Raw genomic sequence first — 25,774 nt, forward strand, 5'->3', positions numbered from 1 at the left:
CAGAGAAAAGCTTGAAAACATGAACCATACAGGTTCCAAATGAAAAAAGGTAAAACAACCCAAAGTTGGTTTGGACTATGAGCTGCTACAGAGGAAGTTGCATTTCTACAGGATCATATAAAGGAAAGAAGACAAGGAAAGGACTAAACACAGAGTGAGTGAAGCATATAGAGAATGAGAAGATAAAGCAACAGAGAACTACAGTGAGTTAGCCCAGACAGAAACTAAAAGGGAATATATATATATTTTTTTATAAATATAACAGAAATTACCCACCAACTCTTGGTTTTATCATCAAACACACCTCTTGATAGCAGGTCAGTTCAACAGTTTTGTTCCTATTTCATAGCTTTATTTAAAATTACACCACTGACCAACTGAAGTGTGTAGTGGAGTATTTAATCCAGGGGTAGGCAACCTATGGCACGGGTGCCAAAGGCAGCACGCAAGCCGTTTTTCAGTGGCACTCACACTGCCTGGGTCCAGGCAACGAGTCCAGGGGGCTCCGCATTTTAATTTAATTTTAAATGAAACTTCTTAAACATTTAAAAAGCCTTATTTACTTTACATAAATAATAATTTAGTTAGATATTATAGACTTATAGAAAGAGACCTTCTAAAACCATTAAAATGTATTAATGGCATGCAAAACCTTAAATTAGAGTGAATAATGAAGACTCGGCACACCACTTCTGAAAGGTTGCCAACCTCTGATTTAATGAATTGCTTAAGAAAAAAGAAAACTTACGTTTTTACCTATTCTCTCACACAAACACAACTAACATTTCAAAGAATCATAAGTTTAACTTATTTTAAAATTACATCACAATGAATTTGCTTAGTATATTGGAAAATATGTTTGGATGGTTCTGTTTCTTCATGATAGGTGGCAATATTTCTTTACATGGTTTGTGTAATCAAAATCCTTTCATCTCAGCAAAGGTGCAATTATCCCAGTATCTGAACTTGCTTTTTCACAATTATACATATTCTAAATATGAATAATCATTTTAACCAATATTAATTACCAATGTATTTTCTGGCCCAAGCAGAGAGATGAATCCAAGCAATACTAAATGTCTGTAGTTAGTTCAATTATCATAACGTACTGTAAAATGAAGAGCACTTTCTGCATTACCAGAAACATCAGATCTTTGCACAAAAGAGCCCTAAATAAATCCTGCTGTTATGCAACATCCACAAAAAATGTTTTCAATGTAAGAACCTTAAAAAACCATGTACACAAACACTGGAAAGAGAGACAAAACTGAAATAATAACTGACAATTGCATTATGTAGAGGGAGAAATAGCTAACTTTGCAATCAATAAGAATTACGTATGTAAATGAACATTCAGATCCTTTCTAAATATGATACTTAGCTTCAACAGTAGATTGCATCTTTTCATTGTTTTGAACTTTTAGAAAGTAAAATTTTCAAGTCCCGAATGAGGTAACAGCCAAAAACTCATTACAGTCAATGGGATTCCTGTGGTTAAAACTTCACATGATGCTCCTTCTACACTTTCTGTGTTATACTCTTTAATATTACTAATTAAGGACTATGTTCAGGATTTAACACCTCATGTGACTGCAGGCCCACAGTTTGTGATTATGTGGTCACAAAGGCTGCGCCCTATTTCAGTGGATTTCTACACTCTCAGCAGTATCCATTAAGCAACTGCCCAATACTAACCCTTTCCATTGGTGAATTCAGATTCCGTCTAGCACATGTTCCAACAAACACAACCCATAGGTTCTTCATCAGTCGACAGAAGGTTGGAAACTAAAAGCTCCTTTGCTGACTACTCAGAAACGGGCCAGTCAAGGACAGAGAGGGTTGTGCGGTAATGATTGAGGCTGAAAAATTCCCCTTATTTCAGCTTCAAATGATCATGTGAAGAGGAATGATATGATTTTTCAACATCAGTGACAGCTGGGGCCTCCCCGACTGCCCTTCTCCATGGCTCAAGGGTATAAAAGACCCATCCTTTAACTCAAGGCTTCATTTTTAAACAAACCTGGTACTGATGAATAATTCCATCCTTCATCCAGATAAAGTTCTTATGGATGTTTCTCCACCTGTATTGTTGTGGTTACTCACACAGTGTATTAAACCCATTGAATCAGACAGACGAGACGAGGAGAGGCTGTCATGCACAAAACCCAGATAGATTGTTTAGAGTGAGTTTACACTAAAAATACATGTGCGTCAGAGGACATGGCTGTTCTCCATTGCAGCTGAAATCTGAGTCCATTTCGTAATATAGTACAGATGGAACCTTAACTATCATCAAAACTGAGCAAATATCTTGATACCAACAAATGTAGCCCATCACACAAGGAAGAAGAGCTGAGGGGAAAAAGTTCCCCAAAAGGGAAACCTGTCTATGGGATGCAGCTAGAATGAAGAAAGTCAAATTATTAGTTCAAAATTTGAAAGAAAATGTTGGAATTTTCCTCAGAAGAGCTCTGTGGTAGGAATTAAACCTGCCTGCTGCTGTGCAGGTGGAACTGGAAGCCGGAACTTGAGGGAAATCATAGGCAACAAGGGAATGCCTACCAACATATCTGGTCCTGCATCCATGCTGAAGTACCTATTGTAATGGATGTATGGTCTTTAGCACAAAGAAGAATTGTTCTTTCATGAACTTCTGTTCAGATACTCTGTCTGAAGTGCTTCACCAGTGGTTTGAAGCATCTTAAAACATATACGCTGGAACATTTAATGATTTAGCCTGGATCAGTGAGACAGCTGTTCTGTATAGTATACAGTCCTGCCTACACTATAAAAATGGAACTGTGCTTTCACAGTGTGAGGGGGCAGCCATTTTGTAACACAGTTGTAACACAGACTGACCATTACCAACACAACACACAAGCAACCCACACCTCAAGCAACTCCAACGACTTGCTAATGATATTTCTCCCTGACTTGTTCTTTCTTTTCACCTTTCCTGTGTAGGTCACTGGTTGCTCAGCCTGAACCATTAATTTCAAACGCACTCTAAAAACATTTTTAGATAGAGGCTTAAGTCTTTCTGGTTTAATTCTTAATTATTGTCAAAGAAAAATTATATAATGAAAGATGATTCTTGAAAGTTTAAGATAATGGAGATCTCATTTTAGACTAAATTTATTTCACATTGTCGCCTCTGGATTTTGGATGGTGAAACACATGGAAAATCAAAGAATCTAAAGTCTCTTTTTTTCTAATTCAGTATTTTGTATCACCTGTGCCACATTACATAATCCACTAAGACAACCAACTCTCAGAATCTGTAATTATGGAGTATTCCACAGTAATTACTAGTGTGTTTCCAAAATAATTGATTTTCACAATAAATTTAATACTGTTTGTTGTTGGCTTTTTTTTTTTTACCTCTCTTCCTATGGTAAGTAAACCAGGTGAATCAAGCTTCCGTTTCTTTCGTGGACCAATAGCTGCCAATGCAGTTAGGTTGGCATCCCTCTGCCTCATCTGTGCTAGTTCTTGTTGCTGCATCTATTACAGGGAAAAATATATAATTTTAAATTTCATTCATATATCAAATGTTACTCTTAGGCCTCATCATGCAAAGTGCTGAAAGTTCAGAGTGCCCACATGTCTCACGGCATCATGCTGAGTATGGCTATGCCAGATCTTAACAACTCAAACATGCAATGTCAGGGTGAGATTTTCAAAAGTATCACAGTGGCTTAGGTGCACAAATCTCATTGGTTTCCATGGGATTTGTTCTCCAGATCACTGAGCTTCCTTTGAAAATCCCACTCTTAAACACTGGAATTTATTTCATTGGCAAGTAGTATGTACTATACATCTCCAGACTATGACTTCTATGAAGGCTCTAAGTACAAATAAAAAGCCAAAATAGTACAATAATTCAAACATTTCCTTTCATTTCAAAAACTGAAGTTTATTTTGACCATTTCACCTACACTTAATATTCATTTTAAGAAAGTACTGAAAAATCCCTATATTTGAACATTAGTAAAAGTTTTTTCTGGCAACATGGTAATGAAAAGTTGAATTTCCAATAACTGCAAAGGATTAGGGTTTAGTTAACACCAGATTTAGTCACAGACTGCAGCAAGGAAAGCAACACATTTGATCTACAAGTTAGATACTATTTGTTGCAAAAATGGGAAGAACAGAAAATTGGAAAAAATATGATAGCCTTCTGATGAAAAGGTCAGTTTGTTCTACCCATTACACATCGTACAATCCCTTTAGAAAGAGTTAATGAGCACAAACATTTTCCACAGATAAGTGCACAAAAAGTGTAGTGTTAACATTGTACAGAAGCAATTAAAATTCATGGGCAATGTAGCACATATATTTTAATTAGACACAATCATTCATGTCTCAGCATTACTTTCACTTTTTTTTTTTTTTTTTTGCAATGATTTGGTTTGTCTCAGCATTACTTTCACTTTTTTTTTTGGGCAATGATTTTTGCTTTCTAATCTCTCACCGATTTAACTGCTCCACCTCCACAGAAGATAGTAAGACACTGTTTCAAGTGCTTCAATGGTGGTTTGAGGTTAGACAGGGTGTACTGGGACAAGCATACCTCTTCAAGTGACAAAAAACATGAATTGACAGGAGTGCTTAGAAATGACTCAGTAATTATTTAACTGCAAATTGCACAGACAGTGAAAGATCTGAATTTGCTGATCACTGCTGAGTGATCAGGTGCTTAAATAAACAAACAGAACATGATGTGTGTTTTCTCATTCACTTTCTGTTTAAAAAAGCAGAAATGTATGAAATGTCTTATTTCCTGCATCATTTTGGATTTGATATTACTTCTTTCTGCAATAAATTCTAGCTAGATTAATTGCATATGTTAACCTTCTCTGGAAAAGAAAAAGAATGCTTAAAATGTAGTATATTTAACATTTTAAATCTGGCTATTCTTTGACATCTTTGCCTACTGTGAATTTAAGTTCTACTGTCTATTTTGCAACTTAAAGTTTGCATGATAATTTCAACACAAATATTAAGCACATCCATACAACTCGATCATCTATTAGATAAAAGAATTAATTAATTACATAAGTGAAACATGGGCATAATGTCTCTATGGTAGTGCAAAGGTCTATATGTATTTCCCTTTGCCAACTTGTATTAGGTTTTTAGCTCAAATATCTTTGGCTGTCTTCCAGATTAAATGCCAGTAAGACAGACTTGCCCATTTACCCTTTCAAGGTAGATAGGAACAGTGGTGAGCTCTAATCATTTACAAAGGTCATGATTGGAAGCTAGCCCGTAAGCAGTAATTTAAAATTCGATTGATCCCTATTTGTAGTCAGGGAAAGAAAATGGACATTTCAGCTGTATTGTAATTATGAGGCTTCGAGGCAACTGTAAATAGATGTGCAAATCCAGATACTGGCAAATACCTTAGAGAAGAAATTATTACTATAGTATAACACATAGCCAGGAAAGGATGAAGATAAAACTGCATATAAAAAAGATCAATCATCTTTTTGCTAATTTGCCATGCTCACCAGCCTATAAGGGTTATCACAATTATCAGAAGTCTGCTGAATATTTAAGTTAGGACCAACTGGCTTAGCATGATCTCAGACAAAAGTGTAAAGCAGAGGGCTAATCCAGAATGTGAAATTTTGAACTGGAGAAGAGTTTTAATTTTATGGGAGGTTACGGTCAGAAATGCCATATGAAAGGCAACTGACATAATACAAAAGATATTATTCAAATATATCATTCAAAATTGGAATTCCTAGACCAACTGCACCTCGGTCCTTTCTTAGGCATATGTATGTACTATTTTGTATTATTGTATACAGTATTAGTTGAACGTTTAATATATGCACACAATATGACTAAGTGTTCTCAGAATCAGAATTCCTTGACTTTTGTACATGCACATTCTGAACCATAAACATGACACTTCTGTAGATTTTGCAGAGTGGGGAAAATCCTCTCTTACCTCCAAGTCTGCCAGTTCACAGAGCAAACCTCGGCAGATTTGAGAGCCTGCAAAGTGTCCCTAGCCTCTGTTTGCCAGAAGCTCAGAATGAGCAACAGGGAATAGATCACTTGATGATTACCTGTTCTGTTCATTCCCCCTGGGGCACCTGGCATTGGCCACTGCCGGAAGGCAGGATACTGCTTGATATCACAGAGCAATGTGCCTAATGTGTTTATTTTAATTACCACAATATTGACTGTTCAAATAAACACGCAGAACATATGCAGCTGACTATAATACAAGACAAAGTGTGATCCAGTGGATACGATACCCGACAGAGTCAAAGGACATGGGTTCTATTATATAGACCTGTTCTGTGACCATGGGCAAGTTATTTCGCCTCTCTCTGCCTGTTTCCCCTCCCATCCTTTGTCTATATTGTGTAGACTATAGGCTTTGCAGCCAGGGATTGTCTCTTACTATGTGCCTTATTTATACCGCCTGGTATAATGGGGCCCTGATCTCTAGACATTACTACAATATAAACAAACAACTAACTAACTAAATAAATAAATAAATTAGTACATTTCCAGATGTGAAACTCCAGATATATACACAATACAGTTTGTGAACATCTGGCTCATCAGTTCACACCTTAGTATCCTGTAGGAGAAAACTGCATCCCACATATAACTTTATTACTTTTGTATGCAACCACTTCAAATAAGTTCAAGACATTTGTCATCAGTGAGATGCACAAGTTAAAATTTTAAAAATAAGCTGCTTAGTTTAAAAAGTGCTGACATGTGAAACTGATACTGTATAACTCAAAACTCTCAAAAATCTTTAAAAAGTCAGCTTTGAGATGTAATATGAGAAAAAAGTCAAAGGGGATCATTTAAAAGTTACATTTTCTGAAAATAGGGGCTCAATAAAATTATATTCTCAACAGTATCTACCAAGTCACTATCATGACATTATGATTACCAGAATAAGTCTTGATTCTGCAGATGTGATTAATTTTACAAACTAGTCCTCCCACTGAAGTCAACTGAACTCTTTACAATGTATAAAGTTAAGCACAGAGGTCTTTGCAAGGCCTTTGGTGCCATCTTTGTGAAATCTCAGGAAATACTTTATAGTATTGTATAGCTCATCTTATATATTTTTACACTTTTCCAGATTATTAATATTAAAGTCCAGAGCTTCGTTTTCACAGATTTTTACATCTAAATTTATATTTGAAACCCAAGATAGATTATTCCCTTTGGAATGTGAAAGCTGCTATTAATTTCTTTCCCTATTCCATCAATCCCTCACCTTCATTTCATTTACGCCACCCCTCCCTTACCCATCCTTTCAGCCCTCCTGCGCCACTCACAATCTCCCTGCCTGTCTTCGTATTACCTGTCTCTATCAGTCTCTCTCCTCGCTCCCTAGCCTTTTTTCTGCACCCCCAATCTTTCCAACACAAATATTCCCTCATTTAATAAAGGTATAGCTTTATTAAATACAACATGCTACATCAACCAACAGGATACAACAGCTTGACTATAGTAATGCATTCTTTTTGTAGATCACTTTCATATTGCATTTCTTATTCACTATTACTCTAACTAACCCTCTGACAATTAATATACTATACAACTGAAAAATAAGCCTTAAGTGTTTAGAAGGACGACACTGGCTCTTTTGAAATGACAGTAATCAGACAAGTAAATTTTTGATAATCAAGATATATATTTAGAACATAAACATGCCAATCTATACTATACAAGAAAAAAAGCTTGTTCCTATACAGCTGTCTTTCAACATTTATGAATTCATAAATCCAGTTCATTTCACAGATTTTTAAAAGCATTAATCATTAATAGCTTCTTAAAAGTTTAAAAATAAAACATCTTTTTATGAGCCTTTTACCCTTTTCTGTCTGGCCAAGACTAATTTTTGGTGTGCTTTGAATGCAGCTGAAATTTACTTGGCTTTGTTGTTGTTGTTATTTAACAACAACTTTAACAGATGTCCTTTCTCACATAAAAGCATCTTTCTAGCATTGCTGGATGAAAACAGCACTGAGGACATTTCTCATTACTTAACTACTGCAAAGCTAGCAACGAGAGTACAAAATATCGTTTTGTTTTCCTCACACAACTGTTCATTATATTATTTTTAGTTTCTCAACAGAGAAGAGGCAGATTACAAATACACCATATTTAATATCAATCCCAACTCCGCCCACCACATTATTATAATTGCGAGAAAGGCTGTAATTTTGGCACATGGCATAAGCAAACTGATAGTGTGTCTACTTGAAATGTCAACGTTACCACTGCTTGCTAATTATTTTCAAAACATACGAATGTGTGTCATGGTTATTCATGCTGTGTTTTGGAAATAATTTTAGAACAGGAATTTTAATTCTCTTCTGTGCAACGACAGATAATATAGTGGTGATAGTTATAGAAATACCAAAAAACAATTCAATTTTAAATGTAAATGCATGCCTTACGTTTTTATTTTTTCTTATATTTTGCCATTTCTTCTACTGGCACATCACATAACAGTAAGAAACGTCCTGTTTGGGAGATCAGAATGGGTTGGTTTGCAAGACTTTTTTTCAAGAAACAAAAACTAATGTTACAACATCCATATATGAAGTTGTATATTACATAATGAGAAAATATAATGGCCTAAGATTACTCTCCAGTGTAACTCTACTGATTTGCACTAGATATGAATTTGGCCTGATGGCCTTCATATGACTGTTGGACCCTTTGCAAGTGAAGACTACAGATTTGAATCCAAACACTTTTTCTAATTCTGAAAATTAAATAGCATGACTGCTGCTAGACTTCCTACTGCAGACAGATGATTTTTCCTCTTGGGAGAATGGGAAAGCAAATATCCCAGGAGGTGGAAACCAACAGATTTCAGGTCTTCTGGGATCTGTTGAGGTTAACTATGCAAACATACTAGTGAGTTTCACCTACTGAATTCCAGAGCTTGTTAAAAGACAGACGTGAGTTAGAAGCTTCCACCAAAATTAGCCAGGAAATTATATTGCAATGTATCTCATTTGAATGTACATACCTATGATATCTCAGGAATATTTTATGAAACACATAACAAGATGGGTCTATTATTCTGTTAATAAATGTACTAAATAAAAATAAAATTAACAAGCCAACACTGGAAGTATTTGTTGAAAATAAAAATGCATAATCCTTGTTTTTAAAGGAGTTACCCAACTGATCTCATATTTTATGCACCCAAATAACTGCAGTCTGGTAGCTAGATGCCTCCGTGCCGTGACTGGCATCCGCGATTATCTCCTCTTAAATATCAGTATCATATTCTAGAGCATAGGCAACTTTTAACATATAGCTATTATTTTAAGTTAGCACCTAAACTACACAAGCAAAGTTCATATTTTGGAACACGGTGCTTATGTGTTTCTGCACCAATACACAATGATAGGTAGAACAATCTAATAACAAATGTGGACGCTTGGCTGAATACTCATTCATTTGCTTCTGATTATTATAAACTCCCAGTCATTATAGGTATATTCTTTCATACACTGGTCCAAATCTTGGTCTTGGCACATCCACACTCCAGCCACTGAGGTCTAAGTAGATCCCAAGAGAAAGCTCCATCAGGATTGCCAATATAAATATTATCTTATCATCCCACCACTACCCAGGATGGGGATGGATTCCATAATGCTGATTCCTACTAGTAGCAGTAGAAGTAAAGGTTTATATTATGATAGCACCCAAAGGCTCCATTATAATTTGGGATCCTATTGTGCTGGATGGGATAGAATCACGTAAGAGAGACAATTCCTGACCTGTAGGGTTTACAATCTAAATATACAAAACAGTTGAAGGGTAGGGAATGGGAATATAATACACAGGCAAATTAATATGGTGAAGAATTGGCCCCGGGTTCATTAGTTACATGTATTGCAGGCATTCCCCCCCCCCTCCTTTTTTTTTAAACTGGAAGTAGAAATGGGGACATCACTTGCGGACCCCCTGGAGTACTATAGCATATCTTTTTTTTTAAAATCCAATCTTGATTTAAAAACTGCCAGTGATGAAGAATCAACCATGACCCTTGTTAAGGTTGAGCTCCTTGAGTCTATCTCTATAGTGCATGTAAGGCTTCAAGCGGTATCCAAGATTGTGAAGCACTTTGCTACCACCTACCATTAGCATGAGGTGTCTTGTCTGTGCTGGCTGTGGATCAGCTTCCTGAATCCACCAGCCTCTGGGAACACATTATCTTCCAGGACTCGCTCTCTCTGTACTGGTTAGCAACAGGACCAGTACTGACCCCCCCACACCCTCCAAGACAACTCAGTAGCTTAAGCATACCCTTTCCCAGAGCTCCAACCTTGTGGGCACTCTGGTTTACAGTTTATCAATCAAATAGTTTAAAGTTTATCAACATCATTCTTCAACTGTGGACACCAGAACTGGACACAGCATTCCAGCAGCAGTCACACCAGTGCCAAATAAATAACTTCTCTACTCCTACTTAAGAGTCCCCTGTTTATGCATCCTAGTATCCCAATTAGCTTTCTGAGCCACAGTGTCACACTGAGAGCCCATGTTAACTCCCAAATCTTTTCCAGAGTCAGTGCTTCCCAGGATAGGATCCCTCATCCTGGAAGTATGGGCCTAAAGTCTTTGTGCCTATATATTTAGTTGTATTAAAATGCATATTGTTTGCTTAGGCCAGGTTACCAAGTGATCTACATTGCTCTGAATCAGTGACCTGTCCTCTTCATTATTTACCATGCTACAATTTTTGTTTCATCTGCAAACTTCATTGGTGATGATTTTACGTTTTCTTCCAGGTTACTGATAAAAACATTAAATAGCATAGGGTCAAGAACCAATCTCCGTGGGACCCCACTCAAAGCATAACCACTTGATGACAATACCTTATTTGCAATTACATTTTGAGACTTATTAGTCAGTTTTTAATCCATTTAATGTGTACATAACAAGTATAGCCCAAAAAACCCCACCTCTACTGACAATACGCAATTTTCAAACGTTATGTGGTCAAATAAAAAATAATTATCTCCACAACAAAGCTATATGCTGCCCCTCTGAGATTGTTATTCTTGTGACTAAATGAAATTATCAGTCTGTCAGCCATGATGGCTACAGGTCTAGCCAAAAAAGATCATGACTTTATTGTACTGTATAAGATACATTTTTCTTTCCCACGAGCCTCTAACTCAAAAAACTGTTGAAAATTATTGCTTAATACTATAAAAAATTCACCTTTGGGCAGAGACTAAGCTGGGAACATTTGAGGCCCCAAGGTGAATGTTTCACAAAGTAATGAGCACCTGAACACTGTTTTGGAACTTTAATTAGAGCGGCTGCAACCAGATGTCACTACTGCTATAGACCCATGCAGCTTATTACTTCTGGTTCCATTAACATTTGCTCCATTATTTTAGTGAGAATATAAAATTACATTTATGGTACAGAAATTGCTATGTGCATCCTTGTCTTTTTTTGTACACCAGTACTCCCTATGATTTTCTCAAGTCAAGCACCTCAGCTCATTAACCATGATTTTTCAGAAAATAATTATCAGTGAAACATGAAGTGACCTGAAGAAGAACTCAATGTAAGCTTAAAAGCTTCTCTCTCTCACCAACAGAATTTTGGTCAATAAAAGATATTACCTTACCCACTTGTCTCTCTAAAGTCAGTGAAACAGTCATTTAATTTTCCTTAGTTCCATAAAGCAACAGATCTATACAAACTTTCCAATTTATGATTTTCCAAACTACTTTAAAAAAATCTTTTTGAAGTCAGATTTTAAAAAGGAATTCATTATCAGATTTTTTTTTTAGTCTTTTTAAATTGTATGTCTCTTCATTTATTAATAGGGGCTGACTTACTTTCTAGTACGACTTTATTCCCAAAATATTTATAAATGCTTTTCTCATTCCCCCCAGTCCCTTTGATTAACACATGTTATTTTGTGGTTGCCATTGCTTTTTCCTTAGAATCAATTTTGTATATTTTTTGCCTGGTTGCCTTCCTGATTTTCTATTTTCAGCACTATTTCTTTTTAACTTAAGATCTTTGAGTGGTCATATTTACAGCCACATTAACTCCTATTTACATCATTCCTTCTTTGAGGTGCAACAAATTACATTTCCTGTGTTAATTATAGTATCTTTTGGGTTTTCCCAGATGACTTCTAGAATAGTGGACTTTAATACTTCGTTCCATTTGACCTTGTTCATTGGATTTCTTCCGTCTTCAAAATTTGCTTTCTTGAATTCTAATACACTTTTACAGTTCATCTGCATGCTGACCTCAAGTTCATAGTTACCAGTCCCAAACTTCTCTATTATTCTCTCTTGCTCCCTCCATTCCCAGGAAAATCAGTACAAGTACCAGTACATTTTGGGTTGTTTCTCATTTAGTCAGAGTCTTCACTTTTTTAATCTTAAAATTTTCTTCTGTGTTTCTTAAGAACCTCTTTTATTATGCATGTTTGTTAAATGTGTTACTCAACAGATAACTGGGGTAATTAAATTCCCATGTACATGGTACCTAGTGGTTTTGAGTACAATTATATCTGCTCAGGAATTTTACCCCACATTCTTCATTGCTGAACTATAGCTTTCTTGCTGTGTAACACAACCCTCCACCACTATTACTTTTATACTCTCTCTTAACTACATTTAATGTTTGAAATAATTAAAAACTACTACAGAGCTACTGCTAAGAATCTCGAAAGAACTAGGTTCCTATTATTTACTTTATGGCAGTCAGCTGAAGTCTGATTTATACAGTAAAATCCTAGATCCAGTAAGTCAATGGGGAGTTCTGCCAGTGACTTCAATGGAGCCAGGATTTCACCCACACAGTCTTCAGTTAAAAACTAGGTACCTTCCTATTTTTAAAAGGCAATATTTGCAAATGGTTTTACAAAACTTTACTGAACATGTGTTAACACCAGAAAGGGCTTGGCTTCACTACCAGGGTAAATCGACCTAAGGTACACTACTCCAGCTATGTTATGCACATAGCTGGAGTCGACATAGCTCAGGTCAACTTATTCCGGTATCTTCAGAGAGCATCTCTTCGATGCAGCGCAGTGATCGACTTACCTTATTCTTCTCTGGGAGCTGGAGTACCGGAGTCGACCGGAGAGCGCTCTGCCATTGATTTAGCGGGGCTTCACTAGACCTGCTAAATCAACATCCACTGCATCGATTACACACGTGTTAATCTTCAGGGTAGCGAAGACAAGCCCAAAAGCTTCTGATGGGAAATCTGTATCTTTAAATTGCCATTCATTTTAGGAAATGAGAAAAATGTAGCAATTTACTAAAAATAATTTGGCTGTAATAAGTAATTTTAATCAAGTGGTTAGAGAGAATGTCACTGGAGCTAATTTTTAAAGTGTTATAAACAGATGGGGAATGGATAATGTTGGGGATAGTTGTGCTGCTTTCGTAATCTGGATCATGTTTTGATCAAGTCAAAGTGACATGACAAAAACTATTTTAATTTATTCTATAACTATATTCAACTTGGCATGAAAGTACTCTACATTTGGCAAATGTCAGAGTGGGGAAAAATGAGTATTAGGAATGAAAACAGCCAAACTTCCCATCAAAAAACTTCAGGAGAGGTGTTTGGAGTCCATTAGCAAAACACAAATTCTATTTTGGAATGTGAAGCATGCCTGAGATATAAATAATTTAAATCTTTAGAAATAACTAACAAAATTGCTACCACTCATTTCTCCTACAGATGAAGGGCACAAAAAACTAGTGTGGGGACAAAATATTTCATACACTGACAAGTAGCAAATTAGGGAGTCTTATAAGTACAATATGGTAGTCATGCCTTTCTATTGATCACATATAATTTACATCTTACAAAGATGTGAATTCTTGCATTCTCACTCCACAAGGAAAATCTCAATGATTTATTCATTTCAAATAAAAAATAGAAGGTAGATGAGAAGAATTACTTCACAGGCTGTAGCTTTCTCAGGGCACTAGTGCTAGGCTCTTCTTTCGCACTGCCCGAAGGGGCTTTGTATGCAAGTCCCTCTAATTAACAAGGTGAATCATGCAGCAGTTCTCTAATTAGTGAACATGACAAGCCAATGGAAACAAGCAGACAGACCTGGTGTACAGATATGGTCAACAAAAAGCATAGCAGCATGCCTTTAAAAAATGTATATTTCATGTAAATAAACTACAAAAAGTAAGACAGCCAGTGTAAAACCTATTTTTTCATGGTTTATGGTTATAATTGTTTTCAGATATAAATAATGACATAAATCAAGGTTTCCAACTGTAAGTCATACCATAATACCTCTCCAAAATCCGAAAAGTAGCTAGCTATCCTACTCAAAAAAAAGCAGCTGCTTAAGGGGCAGTATTTGTTTTCTTTCTTGTTTCTCCATTTTAAAGAGCAGCAGTTACATTAAGTTTATAGTTTTGAAAACCTCTAATTAATCCCTCAGCATAGGGATACATAAAATGGGTATGCTAGTTTCATCTTTCTTCTCATTGTTCTATGCATTATAAAAAGCTCTCTCGGTATAAATACAATTCCACAAATTTCAGTCTTTTGCATAAAATCCTAATAATAAAAATTATAGAATGATATCTGCATTGATAAAACAAGATGGGACAATTCAAATTGTACCCCATGTCACAGAATTCTTCCCAACTATAAACTTCCTTCAATCTTTCAATTCTACACTATGCTTCCCCCAATGAATACCCCCTGCACCTAAAATACCCTCAAAACATCAAGTAGTATTTTAATTAATTTTCCATTCTTTATTCTAAATTAATTTCCTGGTTTATGCTTTAAGGACCTTAAAATCACTACAACAGTCAGCGATGGACGGTACCAACATCAGTAAATGCTTCTCCATAGCAAAGTTGCATAATAATCTCTGCTACTTACACTCCAGTGTATCTCATCAAATGGACAAAACTGTGGATTAACCTCGCCACAAATAGCCCACCCTCACAGAGCTCCAAAATAAACACTCTTCCCATCCTCGTCTTCTAAATGGAGAAGTAATATCCTTCTGCCTCAATATATCAATGTTGGACAACCTCACTGCTTGGACCATTGCAGTTCTAAAAACACGGGGGTGTAAATACTAGTCCTTATGTAACAGGAGCACCACAGATGTAAATTAGAAAACTATTTTTAAACTGCTTTAGCATAGAATTGTATGACTCAAAGTCATGTTACAATGAAGGTTTAAATTCATCATCTATAATGTTATTTCTTGTGAAACTGTGATTGAACAGAAATGTTAAAATAACCTATAGACTATTTAAATGTGCCCAGTATGTTTTCACTTATTTGCGAGCTTCTCCTAACTTCTCTTAGATCTCATTCAACAAAACCATCCTTAGGACAGTACCTAGCAGCTTTAAATACAGACTGAAGAGTATCCTCTTAACATCAAGGCATAACTGATAATCTGCTAACAACTGAACTATGATCTGCCATATGCACAGTGAAAGTATTCAGCAAACAACCTGTCACAAAAGCTTATTGTTTCAATAACTAATTCACCAAAGGTCTTTGCTTCATAAAATACATTATAAACACTGGAACATTATTATCAAAAGGCAGTTGTAATTAAATGTGAAACAACTGGAAAAAAACACACCAGATTGAGGTTTACAAGAGGTTGGGTGGATCAGAAAGCTCTAGATTCCTCTACGCATCTTACTATAATGAAACCAAAATAAAGGGATTCTAAAAAATGTGCTAAATAGGAGATTAAAAATAGAATCTTATCTAACATCAATAATATCTAAATGGTTGATTTTTCACCAACTTTTATACACAAGGATGATTTTTATATACATATAAACACACACTGTACTTAAATATGAAAATTATGTAACAGTAAGAGGCAGCTCTCCATATGTAATATCTTCTATGAGACAATACAATCCATCACCAAGCAGCCATATTCTGCTCTTATCTGAACTAGTGAAAATCCAAAATACCTCCACGGACATCATTTGAATTACTCGAGAATTGGATTAGTGAGAAAGAGCAGAATTTGACTCAAACTGTTTTAAAGAATAGAAACAGACACTGGAAAATGAACACAAGAGAGTAAACCCACTGAATCAAACAGGCCAAAAGATAATTTCTTAGGCAAAACATTCAGGTCATTGCATCTTTCACCTTATATTCTACCGTCTCTAGCATTTACCTGATAATGGCTACCACACTGGTTAGATGTTACTGTCTTGGTGAATGTCTGTGTTTATACAGCTTCAGCTCCACTAAAAATTAATTGAGGGTTTTTATGAAATGTACTTTTATTTCTTGAAAGTTCAGTAGTATAGTGGAGCAAATTACAGAAATTTTACCATCATCAATTATGTAACAAGGACAATTTCAGAAATTTGTATAATAGAGATAATAACAGCTTTCAAGGTTGTCAAAGCATGTATTACATTGCCCTATGTTAGCCTGAAAGAATTTCCATAAATGGAAACAATCAAAAGAGTCTTGAGTTGCACTAAGGGAGAAGTTGAATAGTTTTAAGAGAACAGCTCCTGGGTTGGCATTAATAATTTCCAGTTGTCCACAGCAAATCAAGACTTTAAGGAAGATTTTTTTCCTCCCTGTTCTCTATTAATGAATTGGAACAGGATTATTACTCCCGTTTTTTGGTGAACAAAATATTAAAAAATCACCTCCACATCTAGCAAAAAAAAATGTGCTCAAAACTTGGGAAATTAAGACGTGATGTAACTGATAGCAAATTGCACATTACCAATAATACCTGGGACCAAGAGAGATTTCCTAATTTATTAAAACAATATACATAGTATCTTTCTCTCAGGGCACTTTACAAATATGAATTAAGCCTCACATCATCTCTATATAAGGTAAAATATGAATTGGGACCACATGACATATTGAAATGCAGCCACCTCTGAGGACAGAACACAGTGGCTCTGAAAAAGTATACTCGATAGTTTAAGACAGGAGTAAATAGGAAAATTTTAATCAATTTTAATGACTGTCACTGGAATTTAGCCCAGGCCCTGAAACAAACACTTCTATTTTCATGAAATGTGCCATGGATTCTTCAATAACCAAAAACTGCTTTGCTCTCTTTTCTTGTGTGAAACATGACATCTCCAGAAGCTCTCTGGGCCTGATCCAAAGTCCTCTGAAGTGAATAGACTTCCATCGGTGGGCTCTGGATCATTCTTCATACTCCCTAACCCAATGCCAGACCTAACCCAATGGGTGTAGAGTTGACCTCAGTCTGCTCAATCAAGGTAAAAGTAGTTAACCTGTTCCTTAGAAGTCTCCCACCCAAGCATGAACCAGCATGATTCTAACTTGCTTATGTCAGAGGATCACAAAGAAAGGTGAGGTGACTGCAGGATTCAAGAGTTCTGAGGGCAATCTAGTAACAATTCCTCATTTTACACAGTGGGGAAAAAATGCCCTCTCCCCTAGTTTGCACAGTGGGGGGGCACAAACCTTGACTATATTGCAGGAGAGGTAGCATAGCACTCAGATGTGAGAGTACATACCTGGCCGGCAAGGGACTACCCCTTTTGGAAGTCTCCCCTCCTCCACCACATATTTAAAGTTCCTGGTGGCTGTGTCACCCGTTCTGCCCTTAGCTGTATTTTTAGGATGCTGCAGGTCTCACCGATTGCCTGTTTGGGGGATCAGAAAACAATTTTTCCTGCTGGACTAAACTGGCAGACATTTGGTGATCATTGTCACTTTCCTTACAGCATCATGGGGACACACTCTGCCGAATTAATGTGCTTAGTGTGGCCGCGTGCACTCGACTTTATACAATCTGTTTTACAAAACCGGTTTATGTAAAATCGGAATAATCCTGTAGTGTAGACGTACCCTGAGAGATATTTTAAAGAATTAGCAACAGCTGAGTCAACAGAAGCTCATCGTCAGTTAAGAAACAGAACAAACATATAGCACCTTGTTCCAGTTTTTCCCTTCTATGTCTCACATCATTCTGACTTCCCCACAGTCAAAACATGGAAGCTAACCACAAGCTTCAACAATATTCTTTCAAGACTAAATAGGAACAAGAAATCCTATGAACTGTTACTTAAACTGCCTAATAATCCAAAGAAAATGAGCGACTTTCTGTCATACATCTAAATTTCACAGATATTCAAATCCACGTCTGGTGAACACACACTTAAGGGAAAACTGACCACGCTGTTTACATTAGAAATGGTAATAATGCAATTTATTTACTTTTAAAAAATAATATTCCTAGAGGGAAAACAAGCACTTTTTTTTTTTATCAACAACATGCTGAGCAGTCTCTCGTTATTCAATTAAGATGATGTGTCTATCAGTAGAGTGTTTAATGGAGAACACAAAATATTTGTAATACAAAGACTAAACTAAAAACAGCAAATGAAAGCAATATACCTTTAGTCTTCCCCAGACACATTAATGATCAACTGCCTGGTTTCTATTTTAAGTATGATTAGAAAGCTATGCATGCCTCTAAATACAGATAGAAATGTCTAGTGTTTTACAAATCACAGAAAACGATACTTCAACTTTTACCCTAATTACAACCTGTAATCTAACCAATAGTAGTTAATATTTTATTGGGTTAAACTGACTGATATTGATGATAATTAAGGCTATGAGTCAGTCACGGATTCCCTGATTTTACATGACCTCCGTGACTTCAGCCCCGGGCGGTGGGTCTCTGGCTTCCACGATTTATTGTTTATTGCCCACATCCTGGGCATGACTTTTACTAAAAATACCTGTGCCAAAACTAATGATAACAAAACTAACTTTTACCGATGCGTACAGGAATATATACCCCCCCCCCAAAGTAATTATTAAAGGGCCAAATTCTGTTGTGCAGGGTTTCCTGTTGGAAAGCCACACAGGAAGTCTACTGTATACAGTTACAGAGACAGACATACTGTATATCAAATCGCATAACTTCTCTGTACCTCATTTACCCATCTGTTAAATAAGAGAACATTCTACAGAAGTGTTGTGAAGATTAATTCATTAATCTTTCAGAAATCACTTTGAAATGCACAAGAAAAAGTTATGTTATAATCTCAAACAAAAAAAACACCATACACCTGTTCTGACAGAATGAAGGTTGAAAGTAAATTGCCCTTTGAACCACTAACAGATTGTAAAAAAAGTCTCAATGACTGATATAAATATTCAAACACCAAGCTTAACTCTGCCCCTGTATCCTTGTTCATCTTTCACCTGCCGGTTGGAGATGACTATACCATTTGCCACAAAAAACTTCAGTCTGCTCTACTAAGTATATAAACTGCCAAATAATGGCCATTATTTGTAGAATGTTAGAACAGACACCTGTGCTTCCAGTCTATTATTAGGTAAAAGGGGTTTCCACTATGTATCAGGAGTATCAGGGTGGACTGGGGATAGACTTTTCTATCTGGGTCCTGAACTAAAGAGACTAAAAATGTGTCAGCAGGAGGTGTGCAGCTGATTACTGATGGCCAGCTGCCTGCTGCCCCTGCAATGTGCTGTACCCAGACTGAGTGGGCAGAGGAACAGAGATTTACTAAGGTGCCTCTCAGCCTTCTCAGATTAATCCATGTGACTTTGAGAGCCTAAAGCGATTGAGGGCAGATGAAAGCTGGTAGCTGTATGCTGCCTGAAGCACAAAGAGGCTGCCAAACAGGGCTTACAAACATGCTAGCTCAGCGGCAGAATTAAAGCCCTCACATGGGTTTACTCTTGAGTCTGAGGCCAATGTGTATAGAACAGATGGGAAACAGGTGATTTGATCTAGAGGCTGAAGTACAACTTGAAAATATAAGTTTATACACAGTAGGGTAGGGGCCTGACTCTCAGACCAAAACATCTGAAAATCATGCCCCTCTTACAGCTACCTGTCTTGGGTTCTAGGAATAAGCTGCTGCTGCTGACAACTGCTCCCTTCCCATCTAAGGACACATGCTATCACATTCTAAAGTCTAACACACACACACACCTTGCAAGATCAGTAGGGAAGAGAGCCTGCCATGGTGTCTGTGGAAAATAAAGGTTTATGATTTTCCATATTTTTGTCTTGAGCCAAATGAGAATCTTTTTATTTATTTTATCCCCCCATGGCATCAAGTAAGTTCATCTGTCAGTCTCTACTGTGGGGAGGAAGTGCAGTGGGGTAACGTGCCACTGCCTGTCTTTCCCAAGCAGTAGGCTGAAAATTCAACCTCAGCATGTTCCCTGCAGAGAGTGGTAGTGCAGATTAAGCCTCTGGAACAGAGGAAGCAGAGTAGCATGCACTCCCAAATGCCTCTGAGGGAACTTTCAGAGGAGCCTGCTCCTGCTGCTAGGAAGATGCAACTCAAAAACTTGTTTTGCAGATCAAGGAGCATGGAGGTACGAGAATGCCATTTCCTCAGCTCTTCTTTGACCCCATTCACCTGAGTACCCAATAGGGTTACCACTCGTCTGGTTTTTATCCAGACAGTCCGTTTTTTTGCTTCCATGTCCGGATGTCATTTAGGGTTGCCAGATGCCCAGTTTTCAGGGATCTGGCAACCCTAAATGGTGCCCAAACCAAAAGTCCAGTTACTGTGGAGCAGGGGGAGGCACCGGACATTAACCCGCACCAGGCCCTGCTCAGTCGGGGCCGTCTCCTAGCTGCAGGCAGGCTCCTTGAGATGATCCAACAAGCAATGGGGGGTGGGCGGGAGGGGAGACAAGGAGTCTGCAATGTGGGTGGGGCCTTGTGAGTCCTATTGCCAGCAATTAGAAAGGTGGTCAACCCTACTGCTCAAAAGTATCTGCAACCGACATTCCTCCCTCTCCACCCACACACTCCTCTCCAAGCATGTGTGGAGAGAAATAATTGGCAGCTCTAAAGCTGAGGGGAGTACTGCTAGTTATTTCTTGTGATGCTGCTGAGGCTTAGTGCTGGGGTCTGGGGGGGGAAGAGAGGGCTTGCAGACTGTGCTGTCATATGTCCCTCCTTCAACCGGGGAAGTCAGATATTGGAATGGGATGTTTTCTTTAACACACAAAAATTATAGCGATAAACACACACAAACCTAGGGCCCAATTTTACTAACTCAAATTTGAGTAGCCCTGTTGACTTTAATGGGACTATTTGCATGAGTAAGGGTTTGCAGGATTGAGCCCCCCATCAATCTGTGTGCAACGTGAAAGATATTTTCACAATGAAATGTCTAGAGAAATGTCTCTCTCTTTTTTTTAATGAAAGATTACATTTGATAGAGGAGAGTTTGTAACAGCTACTGTTCTTAGGGACACCTTGAGAATAGCTCCGCTTAAAAACTTTGCACTCTAGCTTGGTAAAAAGTCCTATGCGCTAGTTTTAAGTGAGGATAAGTGGCTACAATAAATCAGTTTTTGAATTGTGAGTAGAGAAAAAGTGAGAATAATTGTCCAGAAGTGAAAAACTATTTTTTTCAAAGATATATTACTCAAAACTTCAATCTTCCCAACTAAGAGACAAACGTGGAAACTTTTATGCAGAATGGAAGTTTAATAACTTTAAGACATATTCTTCTCCTTTTGTGTTCCGTAATTATTCAGTATTAAAAGTCGCTTTTTCTGCAAAGTTTTTCAAAACTAATCTACCATGGGAACATATGTAATTTATATCTAGTCTGAAAATAACCTGTTAACATTCCACTTTCTGCAGAGAACTGTGCTCCCCTTAAAAGATACATGTTTCCTTTTATTTACCATTGTTTTCCTGACCCACTTCTCACATACATAATACTGAGCCCTTGCACGCGCATTTGCTGAATCAGAGCCACAGCACTCAATTCTCTATGAGTGGCCCCCTGTGCCCTTGTGGAGTCCTACTGATTTCATGCCTATTGACCTGTACAGGAAGAGTTGGAGGATCACAGCCTTAGGTTGTACACCTGCTGTGGTGGAGATTTCATAATTGCCTATAAAGCACAAGCCAACTGATGAAAGTAAGAAACTAACTGATGAGAGTAAGAAAGAAATTTTTTTTGTGGGCAGGTTATTCCATAATTATCAATTACAGGTGTGTTTGTGTGTATATGTGTGTGTGTGTGTGTTTTGGTACTGAATACTATCAGAAACAGGACACTAACTAGATGGGCCACCACTACAAAACAATATGATAATTCCTTTGTATTTTGGTGGTATACAAATAATTATCAAAAGAAATGTAAGCGTGATTTATTAGGACATATAATTAAGTTATATTTTTAAATATAAGCCAATGTATGGTATTTAGATTCTTTTAGCTTTATGCTGTATCGATCATTGGACAGTAAAATACTTCAGTTCATCATATTTTTATTAGACATGAATGTTTGTGCAACTATTTAAAGTACGGTACATGTGACCACATACTAAATTAAAATGAATGATTATATTAGACTTTTTAAAAAGTATTCCTTACAGAACTATGTTTGCAGTAACTAAATTTTGTATTTTATGTACAACATTTCTACTTAGCTTAAGAGTTTCCAATTTTCCACAAGGACACCTATCACCTATGACCGTTCTGGGATAAACATAATTGCTGATATCATAGAAATGTAGGGCTGGAAGGGACCTCGAGAACTCAAGTTCATGTCCCTGTGCTTAAACTTATACCATCCCTGACAGGCACTTGTCCAGCCTGTTCTTAATAACCTCCAATGTCGGGGATTTCACAATCTCCTTTGGAAGCCTATCAATTATTACAAGGAACTCATCAAAATGATTTATTAATATGGCTATTGTCTTTGTATTTTGGAGCTTTAAATAGCATGTATATATCTAAGAAGCCTGACACCATATGATAATCACTGATAGAATCTAATTAGTCCAGAGAGAGAGAGAGAGAGAGAGAGGGAGGGGGGGGGGGGGGGGGGGATAGAGCCCAGGTCTCCTGTTCTCCATCCACTGGATAACACTGCTATAAGCACAATAAAATGTTGATATTAAATATACATCACAGGATTGAGTGCTCAAATACCTGGGATTGTGTCTATGTTCCTAGAACTAAGGCTTTGTCTACACGTTTTTTTGGTACTGGTCTAGCTACAGTTTTGTAACAAGGGAAAAATCACAAACAATAAGTGTCTGTCCTTCAAATTTGCACAGTAAAAAATCAAGCTTAATTGGTAATAATGCTTTTTGAGACCGTAATTTTAAAACTTTGCATGAATCTTAAGAATTAATTCTTAAAGTTTAAATAACAGGAAAACTGACTAGGGCAAAACATGTATATATAAGGATACTAATTTTCACTTATATTGTTCCAGCTATTATCCTGGTAATTGAAATAAACTATTGATTTATAAATAAATGTATTCATAGCAAAAATATGGATAATCAAATCTGATGTGACTTTCTGTGTAAACATTTTTAATTCTTCAACCATACAGATTTTTAAAAAAACATAATTAGTACTCACTGACTGGAAATATCTGTCTTAATTGACATTGCTGTCTCAATCTTTTGCAAACATAATATTTCCTGAGTTGGAAAATGATGAGAGACTGATACCACCGAAACAAGGCATTCTAAGTGTCAGCACCAATTGACGCTACATGATATTTCTCATCACATTTAGTTAACAATGGCATTTGATGCCAGTGATGGTGTCAATTAAAATGTGAAGCATTTATGGTTTCTATATTATAGTTTAAATGCACATATGTAAACAAGAGAAACTTTTTTTCAGATCTCTATTCTAAAGGGATACCAAATCCCAAAACATACAGTTTGTTCACTAAGAAAGATCAAACGCTGGTTTGTACCAATACAGATAATTAGAAGTAAAATTAACATCTAAAACATAAAGTACAATAGAACTACAATCATTGTCTCACAAAAACAGAAAATTTATGAGATAGAATAAATTGTTTCACTCTGCACAAAGATCTATGTGCACGACACATGGGTATAATACAGGGCTTGATATACCAGATAAGACCATTAATCTCATCAAGACCAGTATCCTGTCTGTTGCAGTGATCAACACTGGATGATTCTTAGGAAGACAAAAATCCACCTCCAACTATGGATCACCTCCACTGTTTTCTCTGGGGAAAAGTAGTGTGGTTTTATGGGAGAAGACTGGATGTAGTTTAGATTTTTTCTGGACTGAAAGGAGCAATCCTCAGCTTGGGACAACTTTGGGGTAGAGGGAAGGCAAAAAAGCTCTCTCTATGTTTACCCCCAATTAATCCACTTCTTGTCTAAATCCATCTTTCCCGCTTCACAAAGGAAGAGATTAAGACCTTCCTTTTGATCCTTGGCATTTTGCCTTCTATTATCCAATCTCCCATTCCTGAATAGGAACTACAATGTCATGCTTTACCCTCCAACCACGCAGTTCTTTTATTTTACAACACTGCCCTTGCAAAAGATGCTATGAAGTGTCTGGTCCCTGATATCACAAACATGTATGTGTGTGAACAGCTCTGTGGAATTCAGTTTTTGTCTGGTTTGGTGTTTTTTTGTTTTTGTTTGTTTTTTGTTCTTTTGTTGTTGTTGTTTTTTACCACCGTGTTGTTAACATTGTTCACCTGGTAATAAAAATGCCTGGACCCCATCTATACAACAGCTTCAGTACCGACAGAACTGGTACAGAAAAACATTTACAGAATATTCCAGTTTAGATGCACATGTATTGGTCAAATAGAGCATTAAATCAATCACTATTCCAAGATCAAATTCCTAAGATTCTCCTTCTTTCTTTAAATATTCTAACCCTCAGATGATTTAGGGAGCTAAATGGAGATTTAATTTAAACTTATTTTCTGTTCAGGAGCTCAATTCCTGGACAGAAAATAATTTGTTATAAAAGTCCTTTAAGAAAGAATATTGCTTCTTACCTTATGCTTTTGGTTTTCAGCAAAACCTGAATATAGGAATAATTTGCAGTAAATCTGAGTCTATTTACAAGCAAATACCACTACTAGAGAATTATTGAGGTATTATCAATACAATGTTAAGAAATTATATATTGCAGAATTGTTTTTATCCCTTAATAGTTAAATATCCTGAGCTGAATCAGAATTACAATATTTAGCTCAGAAGCAACTTTTCTTTTCAGTATAGGAACAAGAATGGTTTAATATTTCCATGTCAGTGCTCCAACAGTCTACCTAACTTTTTTTTTTTTTAAAAGAGTGAGGAGTGTTATAGATTTGTGTACAAATAAATCTAACATCTTTTCCAAATACTTTTTGCATATATTATCAGAACAGGCTGCATTTCAAAAGCTAGATGCTTAAGGCCAATTTAACCCTCCTACAATGAAAGCCACTCTGGGCGAGGCAGAGAAAGGCCTGGTCTACACTACGCGTTTAAATCAATTTTAGCAGCGTTAAACCGATTTAACGCTGTACCCGTCCACATAACGAGGCCCTTTATATCGATATAAAGGGCTCTTGAAACCAGTTTCTGTACTCCTCCCCAATGAGAGGAGTAGCACTAAAATCCGTATTACCATATTGGATTAGAGTTAGTGTGGCCGCAAATCAACGGTATTGGCCTCCGGGCGGTATCCTACAGTGCTCCACTGTGACCGCTCTGGACAGCAATCTGAACTTGGATGCAGTAGCCAGGTAGATAGGAAAAGCCCCGCGAACTTTTGAATTTCATTTCCTGTTTGTCCAGCATGGAGCTCTGATCAGCACGGGCGGCAATGCAGTCCCAAATCCAAAAAGAGCTCCAGGATGGACCGTACGGGAAATACTGGATCTGATCACTGTATGGGGAGACTAATCTGTTCTATCAGAGCTCCGTT

General features: G+C 36.9%; 1 protein-coding gene across 2 annotated transcripts in view; it reads right to left on the reverse strand.

The window, feature by feature from the left end:
• Window positions 1-25,774, reverse strand: part of LOC116816978 (transcription initiation factor TFIID subunit 4-like) — a 213,288-nt gene that overhangs the window by 72,918 nt on the left and 114,596 nt on the right. For both annotated transcript variants that reach the window (XM_075073847.1, XM_075073846.1), the window contains one exon: window positions 3,382-3,504. In XM_075073847.1, the coding sequence (XP_074929948.1) occupies window positions 3,382-3,504 (123 nt within the window). The remainder of the gene's footprint in view (window positions 1-3,381; window positions 3,505-25,774) is intronic.

This window comes from Chelonoidis abingdonii, chromosome 19 (assembly GCF_003597395.2).
Source record: "Chelonoidis abingdonii isolate Lonesome George chromosome 19, CheloAbing_2.0, whole genome shotgun sequence".
Lineage (NCBI taxonomy): Eukaryota > Metazoa > Chordata > Testudines > Testudinidae > Chelonoidis > Chelonoidis abingdonii.